Genomic DNA, 16,442 nt, shown 5'->3' with positions numbered 1-16,442 from the left:
ATAATAATAAGTAATTTTCCAAGACGTACCTCCACTTCCTCGCAGGTTCCACCATAGACCAAATTTGCTGGTGGCGATCGAGGAGTCTGGCTTCGGTAGACTAGTAACGGTAAATGACCCAAGTTCCGGGGCTCCCAGGGTTCAGTTCCAGGGCTCCTTGGTAAAGCTGATAGAATACCTCTCTGGTGCCCTTAACTTCACGTAAGTAACCACCATCATAACTGGTAACTAGTCACAGTTTGTGGCATTCTTGAACCTCTACGGATGAAAGAATATCGCGGTAGGTGCGTCACTTATCACTTTCCGCGGTGCAGTCAGCGGAGCCTTGGACTGGCCACTGCCAAACGACGGGTTCGAATCCTGTTAATCCCATTGGTTTATTTCATTAATTTATTACAAATTTTAAACATGCAGCTAGTATACTTTTAAATGTAATGAATCACATGTCTGGAGTTAATGTGTAACATCCATGTTACGTTATACATTTGTATGTGTATCTCTCCAGGTACTCCCTCGTGCGACCTCCTGACAGAGTCAGGGGTGTTAGACTGGATAATGGTTCATGGTCTGGCATGATGGGCATGGTGGTCAGGGAGGTCAGTGTAGTGAAGCATTGTTTCAAGTGTATATTTTATAACCAGTGATAAATAAAAAATACACATTTACTATCTCCTACTTAGTTTGGCTTTTAATATGTTCCCATATATACTCACTGAGGTAGAGAGGTCAGGTTAAGCAGCCTGCACACTTACCTACCTTCAGTGTTATTTGGATGTTGCACTGCCCATTCGTAAGTTGTTTTCCGTCATTCTATAATATTAGTTTGAAAAGGTATAAGCCACGGCACGGGCGGGGATCGAACTCGCCCGTACCGTGGTTTGTTTACAATCGTGTCATTACGATTTCTTGTCATGAAAAGGTATTACAGTGGAACCTCAAATATCGAACTTAATCCGTTCCAGGAGTTAGTTATAAATTCGAAAAGTCTGAAAATCGAAGCAATATTTCCCATAAGAAATAATGGAAATACAATAAATCCATTCTAGAAACCCAAAAATATTCACAAAAAATACATTTTATAGAGATTAATTACAGTTTTACATACACACAACAAATACTATAGTGTTCAATTATGTATATATGTATATATATATATATATATATATATATATATATATATATATATATATATATATATATATATATATATATATATATATATTTTTTTTTTTTTTTATTATCACACCGGCCGATTCCCACCAAGGCAGGGTGGCCCGAAAAAGAAAAACTTTCACCATCATTCACTCCATCACTGTCTTGCCAGAAGGGTGCTTTACACTACAGTTTTTAAACTGCAACATTAACACCCCTCCTTCAGAGTGCAGGCACTGTACTTCCCATCTCCAGGACTCAAGTCCGGCCTGCCGGTTTCCCTGAATCCCTTCATAAATGTTACTTTGCTCACACTCCAACAGCACGTCAAGTATTAAAAACCATTTGTCTCCATTCACTCCTATCAAACACGCTCACGCATGCCTGCTGGAAGTCCAAGCCCCTCGCACACAAAACCTCCTTTACCCCCTCCCTCCAACCCTTCCTAGGCCGACCCCTACCCCGCCTTCCTTCCACTACAGACTGATACACTCTTGAAGTCATTCTGTTTTGCTCCATTCTCTCTACATGTCCGAACCACCTCAACAACCCTTCCTCAGCCCTCTGGACAACAGTTTTGGTAATCCCGCACCTCCTCCTAACTTCCAAACTACGAATTCTCTGCATTATATTCACACCACACATTGCCCTCAGACATGACATCTCCACTGCCTCCAGCCTTCTCCTCGCTGCAACATTCATCACCCACGCTTCACACCCATATAAGAGCGTTGGTAAAACTATACTCTCATACATTCCCCTCTTTGCCTCCAAGGACAAAGTTCTTTGTCTCCACAGACTCCTAAGTGCACCACTCACTCTTTTTCCCTCATCAATTCTATGATTCACCTCATCTTTCATAGACCCATCCGCTGACACGTCCACTCCCAAATATCTGAATACGTTCACCTCCTCCATACTCTCTCCCTCCAATCTGATATTCAATCTTTCATCACCTAATCTTTTTGTTATCCTCATAACCTTACTCTTTCCTGTATTCACCTTTAATTTTCTTCTTTTGCACACCCTACCAAATTCATCCACCAATCTCTGCAACTTCTCTTCAGAATCTCCCAAGAGCACAGTGTCATCAGCAAAAAGCAGCTGTGACAACTCCCACTTTGTGTGTGATTCTTTATCTTTTAACTCCACGCCTCTTGCCAAGACCCTCGCATTTACTTCTCTTACAACCCCATCTATAAATATATTAAACAACCACGGTGACATCACACATCCTTGTCTAAGGCCTACTTTTACTGGGAAAAAATTTCCCTCTTTCCTACATACTCTAACTTGAGCCTCACTATCCTCGTAAAAACTCTTCACTGCTTTCAGTAACCTACCTCCTACACCATACACCTGCAACATCTGCCACATTGCCCCCCTATCCACCCTGTCATACGCCTTTTCCAAATCCATAAATGCCACAAAGACCTCTTTAGCCTTATCTAAATACTGTTCACTTATATGTTTCACTGTAAACACCTGGTCCACACACCCCCTACCTTTCCTAAAGCCTCCTTGTTCATCTGCTATCCTATTCTCCGTCTTACTCTTAATTCTTTCAATTATAACTCTACCATACACTTTACCAGGTACACTCAACAGACTTATCCCCCTATAATTTTTGCACTCTCTTTTATCCCCTTTGCCTTTATACAAAGGAACTATGCATGCTCTCTGCCAATCCCTAGGTACCTTACCCTCTTCCATACATTTATTAAATAATTGCACCAACCCCTCCAAAACTATATCCCCACCTGCTTTTAACATTTCTATCTTTATCCCATCAATCCCGGCTGCCTTACCCCCTTTCATTTTACCTACTGCCTCACGAACTTCCCCCACACTCACAACTGGCTCTTCCTCACTCCTACAAGATGTTATTCCTCCTTGCCCTATACACGAAATCACAGCTTCCCTATCTTCATCAACATTTAACAATTCCTCAAAATATTCCTTCCATCTTCCCAATACCTCTAACTCTCCATTTAATAACTCTCCTCTCCTATTTTTAACTGACAAATCCATTTGTTCTCTAGGCTTTCTTAACTTGTTAATCTCACTCCAAAACTTTTTCTTATTTTCAACAAAATTTGTTGATAACATCTCACCCACTCTCTCATTTGCTCTCTTTTTACATTGCTTCACCACTCTCTTAACTTCTCTCTTTTTCTCCATATACTCTTCCCTCCTTGCATCACTTCTACTTTGTAAAAACTTCTCATATGCTAACTTTTTCTCCCTTACTACTCTCTTTACATCATCATTCCACCAATCGCTCCTCTTCCCTCCTGCACCCACTTTCCTGTAACCACAAACTTCTGCTGAACACTCTAACACTACATTTTTAAACCTACCCCATACCTCTTCGACCCCATTGCCTATGCTCTCATTAGCCCATCTATCCTCCAATAGCTGTTTATATCTTATCCTAACTGCCTCCTCTTTTAGTTTATAAACCTTCACCTCTCTCTTCCCTGATGCTTCTATTCTCCTTGTATCCCATCTACCTTTTACTCTCAGTGTAGCTACAACTAGAAAGTGATCTGATATATCTGTGGCCCCTCTATAAACATGTACATCCTGAAGTCTACTCAACAGTCTTTTATCTACCAATACATAATCCAACAAACTACTGTCATTTCGCCCTACATCATATCGTGTATACTTATTTATCCTCTTTTTCTTAAAATATGTATTACCTATAACTAAACCCCTTTCTATACAAAGTTCAATCAAAGGGCTCCCATTATCATTTACACCTGGCACCCCAAACTTACCTACCACACCCTCTCTAAAAGTTTCTCCTACTTTAGCATTCAAGTCCCCTACCACAATTACTCTCTCACTTGGTTCAAAGGCTCCTATACATTCACTTAACATCTCCCAAAATCTCTCTCTCTCCTCTGCATTCCTCTCTTCTCCAGGTGCATACACGCTTATTATGACCCACTTCTCGCATCCAACCTTTACTTTAATCCACATAATTCTTGAATTTACACATTCATATTCTCTTTTCTCCTTCCATAACTGATCATTTAACATTACTGCTACCCCTTCCTTTGCTCTAACTCTCTCAGATACTCCAGATTTAATCCCATTTATTTCCCCCCACTGAAACTCTCCTACCCCCTTCAGCTTTGTTTCGCTTAGGGCCAGGACATCCAACTTCTTTTCATTCATAACATCAGCAATCATCTGTTTCTTGTCATCCGCACTACATCCACGCACATTTAAGCAACCCAGTTTTATAAAGTTTTTCTTCTTCTCTTTTTTAGTAATTGTATACAGGAGAAGGGGTTACTAGCCCATTGCTCCCGGCATTTTAGTCGCCTCATACGACACGCATGGCTTACGGAGGAAAGATTCTTTTCCACTTCCCCATGGACAATAGAAGAAATAAAAAAGAACAAGAGCTATTTAGAAAAAGGAGAAAAACCTAGATGTATGTATATATATATATGCATGTGCGTGTCTGTGAAGTGTGACCAAAGTGTAAGTAGGAGTAGCAAGATATCCCTGTTATCTTAGCGTGTTTATGAGACAGAAAAAGAAACCAGCAATCCTACCATCATGCAAAACAGTTACAGGTTTTTGTTTCACAGTCATCTGGCAGGACGGTAGTACTTCCCTGGGTGGTTGCTGTCTACCAACCTACTACCTATTCTATATATATATATATATATATATATATATATATATATATATATATATATATATATATATATATATATATATATATATATATATATGCAATAAGATCACAGTAAACAGGTGATTTTAAAATATGCAAAACAACCACTGTCTGTTTTCTCATCAATGTTTTTGAGAGCTTTACGTATTTGTAGTCCAGAGTTCATAGATGAAGAAATATCCAAAATTTATGAAATAGCCAATGATCTGAAATACCCGAGAAATGTAATTGATAAATCATTTAAAATTGCTAGAAATGCTTTTTACAACCCAAAATGGGACAACCAACCTTATTCAACTAAAAATATGTTGGCTCTCCCTTACCATGAAAACTTGGTTGATATGCCTTCTCTTCTTAAGACTTTTAATATTAAAGTTGTATTTAAAAATCTTGATACAGTAAAAAACTTTTGATAAAGAATTCCCCCCAAAATGCTGATGGATGTGTCTATAAGATTCCTTGTAAAATTTGCGATAAAGTTTATTACGGTCAAACTGGTAAAAGTCTCGAACTTAGATTAAAACAACATAAATATAGCATTAGAACTGGACAAGATTCCAATGCTCTGTTTATTCATGTGAGAGACTTTAACCATCCAATTGATTTTCAAAAAGTTGAGAAAGTTGTATCAAGCAAGTCCATGGTTGACAGAAATATAATTGAGTCTTGTTTAATAAAGAGCAGTTTTGAAAATAATATGAATATTTCCTCAGGTTTATATAAATTAGACTCATTTATAATTAATAAAATTTGGTTAGAGTTTAATAATACATTGGACAAATAATAAACCTTATTTCTTGGGTAGAATATTTTGTTAGTGGGATGTCGTGAGGACCTGTCTAGTTGGACCAGCGGACCTACTGCAGTGTTCCTCTTTTCTTATGAGTCCGGTATTGTCCCGCGTCAGGTGTTTCTTTGTTGTGGGGGTTGGCTGTGAGGTGTAGTCTAAGCCCTTTAATTGTCTTCCTTTGATGTATTACTTTCATAGTTCCTTGACAATGTGAGTAGTCACGAAAGCACTTGGAATTTCACTACTCTTTCACAGTGGTTGTTTTGCATATACATATATATATATATATATATATATATATATATATATATATATATATATATATATATATATATATATATATATATATATATATATATATATATATATATAATATTTTTACTTACCTTTATTGAAGATTGATGATGGCATCTGGAAGATAGGGAGGAGGAGAGAGGGAACTGGGGTTAGTGTTTGGAAGGAGAATCCCCCTCCATGAGGATATCAGGTAAAGACCTCTCTGGAGTTGCTTCCCTTCTCTGTCTTTTAATGCTACTAGGACCAGCTTGAGAGTCACTGGACCCCTGTTTCACAAAATAACTATCCACAGTCCTCTGTTTTTGGTGCCTCTTTAATATTTCCCTAAAATGGGACATGGTTCTGTCACTGAACTGGTTCCAGGAGTTTTCTGTACCAGATCGGCATGCAACTTCCTTGCCTTTTCAAAAATAATCGTCTGTGAAACACTATCACCTACCATCTCTTTATCCTTGATCCACACCAGCAACAACTTCTCAACCTCTTGAACTATTTGTGGTCTTTTTTTGGTTAGCATATTAACACCTTTTGCAACATCGGCTTCCTTGATTTGTTCTTTCTTTGCCAGGATAGAACTGATGGCCGACTTGTTTTTCCCATACATCCTGACAAGCTCAGCAAGTCTCACACCTCTCTCATGCTTCTCTATTATTTCCTTCTTCACATTTATGATGTTTCTCACTTTCATTACTTCAGGGGTACCACTAGCAAGTTTCTTTGGGCCCATGATAGCTTATTTCACAGTCCCAGAAGCACTAAACACAATGTTTGAATGAGAGCGCAGGTTAGTGTTCACTCATGCATCAACAAAGCCAGACCGGCTCACGGCGCCTGCGTGGGGACGCGGACAGAGAGGGCTGGCGGACAGGTCCGGTACCCGGCGGTCCGAAAATAGGGGCATGTTCGATAATAAGAACAAAGTTGGTTCGGAAAAAGGTTTCTATTTTTGAAATGTTCGATAAGTGATGCGTTCAAAATTTGAGGTTCCACTGTATCTAAATTTTGTGAAGGTTGTTGTTATGTATAGTTGCTTCCAACATGTTAATTAATAAAATATTTTATTATGTAAAATAAGAACCATTTTGGTAGTTTTATAAAATTTTCTACAGGAAGTAAGTATCGGTGCTGGACCTTTCATGGTTGATAGATGGCGAGCCGAGGCGGTGGACTTCACTGTACCAATGTTGATAGATTACTGGAGGATCCTGGGGGTCCGAGGTCTTCCTGAAGTGGACCCCTGGGGCTTCCTGTTACCCCTGGCACCGCTGGTGTGGGCGGCCATCCTGGTGATGCTGGTGATGCTTGCTGCTGCAGTGTTCCTCATGTATTCCTGCGGCTCTCTCAAGAGTGACGACCAAAACAACTGGTCACACGTTACCTTCGGCTACGTTCGGATATTATTACAGCAAGGTAAGTTTTTTCTTCTCTTGAATCCTCTTCTAAGTTTTTCAACATCTCTTTATCTCTATTTTTTTCTCAGAATTCTGGGTTATTTATATTTTTTTCAGCCATTCTATTGTGGCTTTGCCACAGTAGAGTGGGCTTGGATTACAGAAATTGCAGAGCTTGTTTACTATAAAGTTGTTTACTAAAATGTTAATATTTTTGTGAATTAATAGGACACAAGCGCAACTAATGTGGCATTTTGTTATGGCAACGTTTCGCTCTCCAGGAACTTTATCAAACAGGTAATATTTTTTCTGCGTATCACTTACATGTAATTACCATGTAATTACTACCTTCACGATCAGGGACTTACATGATCTAACATTCAACTTCACTAAAATTTCCCGCGTTATAAACTGAATCTTCACAACACAAATACCGTAGTCAGATGAAGATTAAGAAGAGACAATATTAAGAGAAAAAAGTTACGCAGCTATTATAAATATATTTTTAAAAGTATTGGAAACGCTTGAAGTTCGATATTTATCGAGGGACTTCACACTCTGATCTCCCAGGTGAGAGTGCAGTGTATCTCAACCCGGCCCTGCCGATTGGGTTTTACGACGCGGAGGCATCAATTTACGAAGTGCAGTGAACTTCTTTTTCTGATGAGCATTAATAGAAAAAAAGATAACATCAGGAAATAGGGTAGAACTCTGTAAATTTCCATAACTGACGGAGAAGGAGACGGAAGCTGATCATAAACAAGAGTTTAGATAAATATATCTAAGAGAAAGTATAAAATTAGTTTGCAAGGAGACGGTGGCTGGTGAAAGATGGCATTTTGGAGAGGAAAAGTTTGTGCAATATCGTGTGAAAAGTTTAGCTTTTAGATAATTGAATCGGTGCCCCGCGGTCTGGTGGCTAAAGCTCTTGCTTCAAACGGCGAGCGTCCTGGTTCGATTCTCGGCGAGGGTAGAAACATTAGGCGTATTTACTTCTACTGGTTGTCTATGTTTACCATCAGTAAAATGGGTACCTGGGAGTTAGTGGACTGGTGTGGGACGCGTCCTGACACAAAACTGACCTAATTTGTCAGAAATGCTCTGCATAAAAGACTTGGCAGACGATGCACCATCCCCCCAATGAAAAGCAGGTGTGTCACTAGCACGTTAAGAGACCATACAATAAGTGTCAGGGGCCCGAGACTGTTCAACTGCCTCCCAGCATACATAAGGGGGATTACCAACAGACCCCTGGCAGTCTTCAAGCTGGCATTGGACAAGCACCTAAAGTCAGTTCCTGACCAACCAGGCTGTGGCTCGTACGTTGGTTTGCGTGCAGCCAGCAGCAACAGCCTGGTTGATCAGGCTCTGATCCACCAGGAGGCCTGGTCACAGACCGGGCCGCGGGGGCGTTGACCCCCGGAACTCTCTCCAGGTAAACTCCAGGTAATAACAAGTGTCTTTCTATACAGTAGTTTGTCATTGATGTCAGCTATGGTCTGTATACCTTGTACATGTACTTGTAGAAATAAAGATATTATTATCATTATCCTGATAAACAGGGATTATACATGAAATATACGTGTGCGATTCCTGTCCAGCTTAGAGTGATATAGAGGATATTCATATGTCAAGCTGACAGCAGTGATCTCCTGTACAAGAAAAAACGTGTTTACCTTTACTGATTGGTGAAAAATTGACTAATGATAACAGGATGATCGAAGCACCTGTTAGAGAAGCAGTAAATCTGTGAAAGAGAGAGAGAGAGAGAGAGAGAGAGAGAGAGAGAGAGAGAGAGAGAGAGAGAGAGAGAGAGAGAGAGAGAGAGAGAGAGAGAGAGAGAGAGAGAGAGAGAGAAACATTACTAGCTATTCCCTCCATGTTTATGTAACAATTTCTATTACTGCTTCATCACTTTACTACTTCCACCTCTCTGGATCCCCTGTATAAGTCTCCTTCTCGTGTCTATGTTTCATACTGATAAAGCACCTGGTGGACACAACGTCTCTCAGATAAACAAACCCTTGTAGCCTTTTTTTTTATAGATACACAGATCAACTCTACAGGCAAAGAGCTGTTACCTACTTCAGCTCTTCATCAAAGTCATATCTAAAGCACTCTAGCACCCTCCTCAGATGTGTTTTTTTTTTTATTCGCCGGTATTCTCCCGGCCCGGGTCTTTTCCAAGTAGTGGTGACCCGGCCTTGGCTCCCTATCTGGGGAGTGTCTCGAGACTTAAGTCTCCCATGGGAGGAGGTACAAGTACCCCCTCATCTTTGGGACCAACTGTCCCCAGGCCTAGCCACATTCCCCGCCCTCACGGGGCTCGTAGGGAGAAGCTAGGCCTCTGGTCTGCCATCTGCCCCGCCCTAAAAGGGCTCGTGGGGATGGCAGTCTTATGAGCTGCAGATGGTCCACAACAGTCGACTAACACCCAGGTACTAGCGTATTGCTTGGTAAACAGGAGAAGCAGGTGTAAGGAAACGGGTTTGATCCCCTTGCCGGGGATCAAACCGCTGAACCTCAGGATGTTAGCTGAGTGCTCTGCCATCTGAGCCACGGGACACCTGTGTCCTTCGTCAACTTGTCAACATCATGTAATTTTGTATACAGTGCAGATAAGACGGTGCTTAATATACCAGAGGTGGGAGCGGGTGGTGCTGTTGGTGTGGATGATGGTGACTCTGGTGGTAACTTGGAGATACTTTGGCAATTATTACAGATATGACGCTGCCTATATACTGGTGGTGGGAGCGGGTGGTGTTGATGGTGTGGATGATGGTGACACTGGTGTTAACACGGAGTTACTCTGGCAACCTCATGGCTCTCCTGGCAGTGAGACACATCCCTCAACCTTACCAAACACTACGAGACGTGATGGACGACCCATCTGTTAAGATGATATGGGAAAAAGACTCTGCGCCTGTCCTTTATCTGAAAGTACGTGATGTAAACTTTGAACCTCAATTTTGCTGCAGTGTAATTACATATTATATTAGGAATAAACGTATATATAAATACGTATTAAAAACACAGTCAAAAAATGAAATGTAAAAACCTGAGCGATTGCATGTACTTACACATATTTGAGAGTAATAGGAAGGAGAGATAAGAGAAACAGTTTACAATAGTGTGTATATTAGTTGGGACAGTGATGAAAGAAGACATTTATGAAGTCCATGTTTATTTGAAAAATACACAGCAATGATATGACATAATTGATCTAATATTAGATATGAGTTTCCTTTGCTTTTATAAGCATTGTTACGCTCTTTGGCAGAGAATCGACCAGTGTTGAAAATATTTTAGCCAAGTTCTTCGTCGTGGAACATGGTCGTAATAACGACAGCAATTAGCATTTCCACAATTGAACTGTCCTGTTTCGCGATCCTGTGTTTGATTAGCTAAGATTACTTGCAAGTGTAGGTAATATAGATATTATTGGTATAACAGAGACCTGGCTCAACCTGAAAGATAGACAAATGCCTTCTGAATGCAACATACAGGGTTATAAACTATTCCACACTGATAGGGTCAACAGGAAGGGTGGTGGTGTGGCGATGTATGTCAGAGAAAATTTAAATTGCTATCTTAGACATGATATAAGATTAGAAACATCGAACACAGAAATCTGTTTGGCTACAGTTTCTCGAGAGTCGTGACAAATTAATTTTGGTGTGATTTATAGTCCTCCAAACCTTGATAGGGAGTGCAGTAAGCTGTTATGGGACGAAATTCATAAGACATCTATGATAATGGGAGATTTTAACTTAGACAAATTGACTGGAACAATATGACAGGAAATCTTGAGTCTAGTGACTTTCTTGATACGGTTCAGGATTGCTTTTTAGAACAGGTTGTGACAGAACCAACTAGAGGAAACAATCTGCTTGACTTGGTTCTTGCAAACAAAGATTCACTAATTAATAATCTTGAGGTTAATGATGAGTTTGGGGAAAGCGATCACAAATCACTTAGTTTCAATATATCATGGAATTACCCAGATAACTGCGATCAAATCTCTGTCCCAGACTTTCGCTTGGCCGACTTCATGGGACTGAAAAATTACCTGGGTGGGCTAAATTGGGATGTCCTGACTATGGGTCAGGTAGGTGATCTTGGTTGCCAGTATGACTTTTTCAGAGCATAGTTCTAGCTGCCCAGGCAACTTTTGTTCCGAGTAGGGAAATTAGATCTAACAAAAATGATCCCAAATGGATGAACAATAGATCAAAACATCTCATTGGTCAAAAGAGAGGCATATATAGGCGTATCAAAAGAGGGGATGGGCAGTTAAGAAATCAATATATTCGATTAAAGAGAGATAAAAAGAAAGGAATAAGAAAAACAAAAAGGGATTATGAGGCTAAGGTCGCAAGGGATTGAAAGACTAACCCAAAAGGGTTCTTTCAGGAATACGGAAGTAAGATTAGGGACAAGATTGGCCCACTTAAGAGTAACTCTGGTCAGATCACTGACAGTGATAAGAATATGTGTGAAATTCTAAATACCTACTTCCTCTCAGTTTTCACCCAAGAAAATACTAGCGATATTCCTGAAATAATAGATTATGTAGAATAGGATGATAATAAACTATGTACGATTGCAGTAACTAGTGACATGGTCCTCAGACAAATAGAGAAACTAAAACCTAACAAATCTCCAGGCCCTGATGAACTGTTTGCAAGGGTGTTAAAGGAATGTAAAGAGGAACTTAGCATACCTTTGGCTAATCTTTTTAACTTATCACTACAAACTGGCATAGTGCCTGATAAGTGGAAAATGGCAAATGTAATACCTATTTACAAGGCAGGTGACAGGTCCTTGGCTTCGAACTATAGACCAATAAGCCTTACCTCCATAGCGGGAAAATTTATGGAATCAATAATTGCCGAAGCAATTCGTAACCATCTTGAGAGGCACGGTTTGATTAATGAATCTCAACACTGTTTTACAAAGGGGCGTTCCTGTCTTACGAATTTACTAATTTTTTTTCACTAAGGTGTTTGAGGAGATAGATCATGGTAATGAATATGATATTGTGTATATGGACTTCAGTAAGGCTTTCGATAGAGTTCCACACCAGAGGCTATTAATGAAACTTAAGGCACACGGAATAGGAGAAATTTTTTCCTGGGTAGAGGCATGGTTGACATGGGGAGAAATCAAAATGGGGGTACGTCACAAGCGGTGTTCCACAGGGGTCAGTGTTGGGCCCGTTGTTGTTCACAGTTTACATAAACGACATAGATGAGGGAATAAATAGCGACATAAGCAAATTTGCTGATTACACCAAAATAGGCCGTCCAATTCATTCTAATTAGGACACTAGAGCACTCCAGGATGATTTGAATAGACTGATGCAATGGTCGAAGAAGTGGCAGATGCATTTTAATATTGACAAATGCAAAGTTCTAAATGTTGGACAGTGAAATAACCATGCCACATATAAACTAAATAATGTAGATCTTAATACTACTGATTGCGAAAAGGATTTAGGAGTTCTGGTTAGCAGTAATCTAAAACCAAGACAACAGTGCATTAGTGTTCGCAATAAAGCTAACAGAATTCTTGGCTTCATATCTAGAAGTATAAATAATAGGAGTCCTCAGGTTGTTCTTTAGGCCTCATTTAGAATATGCTGCTCAGTTCTGGTCACCGTATTACAGAATGGATATAAATGCTCTGGAAAACCTACAGAGGAGGATGACAAAGATGATCCCATGTATCAGAAATCTTCCCTATGAGGATAGACTGAGGGCCCTGAATCTGCACTCTCTCGAAAGGCGTAGAATTAGGGGGGATATGATTGAGGTGTATAAATGGAAAACAGGAATAAATAAAGGGGATGTAAATAGCGTGCTGAAAATTTCCAGCCAAGACAGGACTCGCAGCAATGGTTTCAAGTTGGAAAAATTCAGATTCAGGAAGGATATAGGAAAGCACTGGTTTGGTAACAGAGTTGTGGATGAGTGGAACAAACTCCCGAGTACAGTTATTCAATCTTAAACGTTGTGTAGTTTTAAAAATTGGTTAGATAAATACATGAGTGGGTGCGGGTGGGTGTGAGTTGGACCTGACTAGCTTGTGCTGCTGGGTCTGGTGCAGTGCTCCATCCTTCAGTGAAGGTGACCAGACTGGGTGGGTCATTGGGCTAATCCGGGGGGTGGGTCATTGGTCTAATCCGGGGGGGACATGGAACTGCTCCGCATGGGTCAGTAGGCCTGTTGCAGTGTTCCTTCTTTATTATGTTCTTATGTTCTTACTGTAGATAGAGTCTCAGTTTGGCTGAGGTCAGCTGAATTTCCAGGCCAATTTAGAACGCAGTGAGGTAACACCTGACTGAGGTAGGTAACATCTGACTGAAACAGGTAACGCCTGATTGAAGTAGGTAACACCTGATTGAAGTAGGTAACACCTGACTGGGATAAGTGACAACTGACTGAGGTAACACCTGACTGAGGTAACACTTGCCTGAGGTAACACCTGACTATGGTATCACCGTCTCTAGGTGAGGGTCCACTTCACTTTGTAGCGTACAATGTGCTTCTCTTGCCTCTCTTTCCTATTTCTCTGAAGACATCTGCGTAAGCACATGAAAACACTCAGGTTTTCCTGTTTTTCGCTGTTTTTTTTTATTTTTTGCAGTCAAGCATGCATTTATTGTGATTTATTCCATACACACACAATATATATATATGTCGTGCCGAATGGGTAAAGCTGGTCAATTAGCAAGAACTCATTTAAAATTAAGTCCTTTCTAAAAATTTTCTCTTATATAATTAAAGATATATTTTTCTCATTTATGTTAATATAAAATTTAGTGATTTTATACCAGAAGAACCTTAGAAAACTTACTTAACCTAAAATTGCGCTTGTTATAGTAAAGTAAGTTTTCTAAGGTTCTTTTGGTAGAAAATCACTAATTTTTATGTTAACACCCGTCAAGGGAGGTTCCTTGACGTTGGTGAGGGGCTCTTGATCTAGGGAATTGGCTCTGTGCTCCAGTTCCCTGAATTAAATCTGAATACTTTCCACATCCCCCCACAGGCGCTGCATAATCCTACGGGTTTAGCGCTCCCCCATGATTATAATAATAATACTAATAATAATAATAATAATAATAATAATAATAATAATAATAATAATCATAATAATAATAATAATTATATTAACATAAATGAAAAATATATATATTTAAATGTATAAGAGAAAATTTTAGAAAGGACTTAATTTTAAATGTGTTCTTGCTAATATAAAAATTAATAATTTTGTACCAAAAGAACCTTAGAAAACTTACCTAACCTTATTATAACAAGCGGAACTTAATTAAGCCTAATCCAACTAAATATATTTTAGATAAGTTTACAATAATTTAATAATAAACAAACACAACGAAATATATATTTTCTCGTTAGATTCTGAATGATTTTTGCGAAATTATTGAATACACAAATTTTCTCTTGCCTTATTTGGCAAGAAGAGCATTGCTATTTAATCCAAAATAGCAAGTTTTACTTATTTGGAAAGACATCTATATATATATATATATATATATATATATATATATATATATATATATATATATATATATATATATATATATATATATATATATATATATATATATATATATATATATATATCTTACTTTTCATATTATTATTATTATTATAATCAAGGGGGAAGCGCTAAACCCGGAGGATTATACAGCGCCTGGGGGGGGGGGATGTGGAAGGCATTCAGGCTTAATTCGGGGAACTGGAGCACAGATCCAATTCCCTAAATCAAGAGCCCCTCACCAACATCAATTACTTTTCATAGTCAGCGAAGTCTGGTATATACCGGGAGATAGCTGATGCAGAGAAGACTGGTCGAGTTATATATATACCACATCTGCAGTTCCCTGAAGTTATTGACAGTTTGGTACGACGAGGTGACCACGTCCTGGTGGACGTTCATGACGGTGTTAAGTCTAATATTGCTCAAGACTTTACGAAAACAGGCGAGTTTAAGGAAAAACATTTGTTTTGCTTTTTGTTAAAAATTTAATGCCAATTTTCATATACGTACTAAATATATACGTATATTGGTTACTGATGTATAGGCCTATGAATTAATGTGAAAGTTGTGGGTTGATTCTGCTTCTTATACTTATGTAATAGTTCATTCGATTTGAAGTGAGAAAGCAGTAAGTGCCGACAGCTAGAAAAACTAGACATGAATGCATACACTTATGACACCTTTATTGAAGATGCTTCTGTCGTTGGACCTTGATCACTACAAGTCATGGGAAGCTACGTGTTTGGTGGCAGGAGAGAGAGAGAGAGAGAGAGAGAGAGAGAGAGTAGTGATGGGGTCAAGCAGAGGATGTCGGATGTGGAGAAGGGTTTATCTTTATTATCTTATTTATCTTATTTATCTTATTAACGTTCTAAAATCATGTGGTTAACGCTAAGGTTGTGGAAATGTCATAATTGTTAGCTTCTTGAACGATGATCTCGGAGGTGCTGATGAGTGACGGTTCAAAGCACCAGCTTTGCCTCACATCTCATTCCCTCGAGATCATATTTGCAGATTTCAGATGCACTAGATGTTCCTAGTAGTGTTTGTGTGCATGACGCAGGCCTTGCTAGTATTATCCATGCTGCAGACTTATTTGAATTCATAAATTCTAGTGGATAAGTCCCTCCTTGTTTTACCCTATGTAAATCTTGTTGCACTCCCCACACGGGATGATTTGTTCCTCCTCCTCCTGCCTTCCTACTTTCCTCTTAATCCAAACACCATGAGAGCTCTGTGACTCGTATCCTTTTCTTTGTCTCATCCAAAATTCCTTCTGATTCTTTAGCTATTCAGGGTTATTTATTGTTTCTATTTTCTTCTTCTTGACTTTCTGATCATATGTTAATTCTGCATATACTTTCCCTATTTAAGTCTCTCTCTCTCTCTCTCTCTCTCTCTCTCTCTCTCTCTCTCTCTCTCTCTCTCTCTCTCTCTGGTCTGTCTCCAGTTGATGTCTTGTTTCACATTTTCACTTCCATGTATCGTAGTTATCCTTCCTTGTTCCTCTTCCCGCACAAGTGGACGAGTTTCCTGTACTTTCTTCACCCAA

General features: G+C 39.3%; 1 protein-coding gene across 1 annotated transcript in view; it reads left to right on the top strand.

Moving 5' to 3' along the window:
- LOC128691584 (probable glutamate receptor) overlaps positions 1 to 16,442 on the top strand; it is a 65,739-nt gene that overhangs the window by 26,647 nt on the left and 22,650 nt on the right. The window contains exons 6-10 of the mRNA XM_070088970.1: positions 46 to 201; positions 506 to 596; positions 7,046 to 7,346; positions 10,050 to 10,267; positions 15,152 to 15,332. Of these exons, the coding sequence (XP_069945071.1) occupies positions 46 to 201; positions 506 to 596; positions 7,046 to 7,346; positions 10,050 to 10,267; positions 15,152 to 15,332 (947 nt within the window). The remainder of the gene's footprint in view (positions 1 to 45; positions 202 to 505; positions 597 to 7,045; positions 7,347 to 10,049; positions 10,268 to 15,151; positions 15,333 to 16,442) is intronic.

The sequence above is a fragment of the Cherax quadricarinatus genome, chromosome 26 (assembly GCF_038502225.1).
Source record: "Cherax quadricarinatus isolate ZL_2023a chromosome 26, ASM3850222v1, whole genome shotgun sequence".
In the NCBI taxonomy this organism is placed as follows: domain Eukaryota; kingdom Metazoa; phylum Arthropoda; class Malacostraca; order Decapoda; family Parastacidae; genus Cherax; species Cherax quadricarinatus.
The sequence above is the reverse complement of the archived record's forward strand: the minus strand, read 5'-3'. Positions and strand labels throughout refer to the sequence as shown.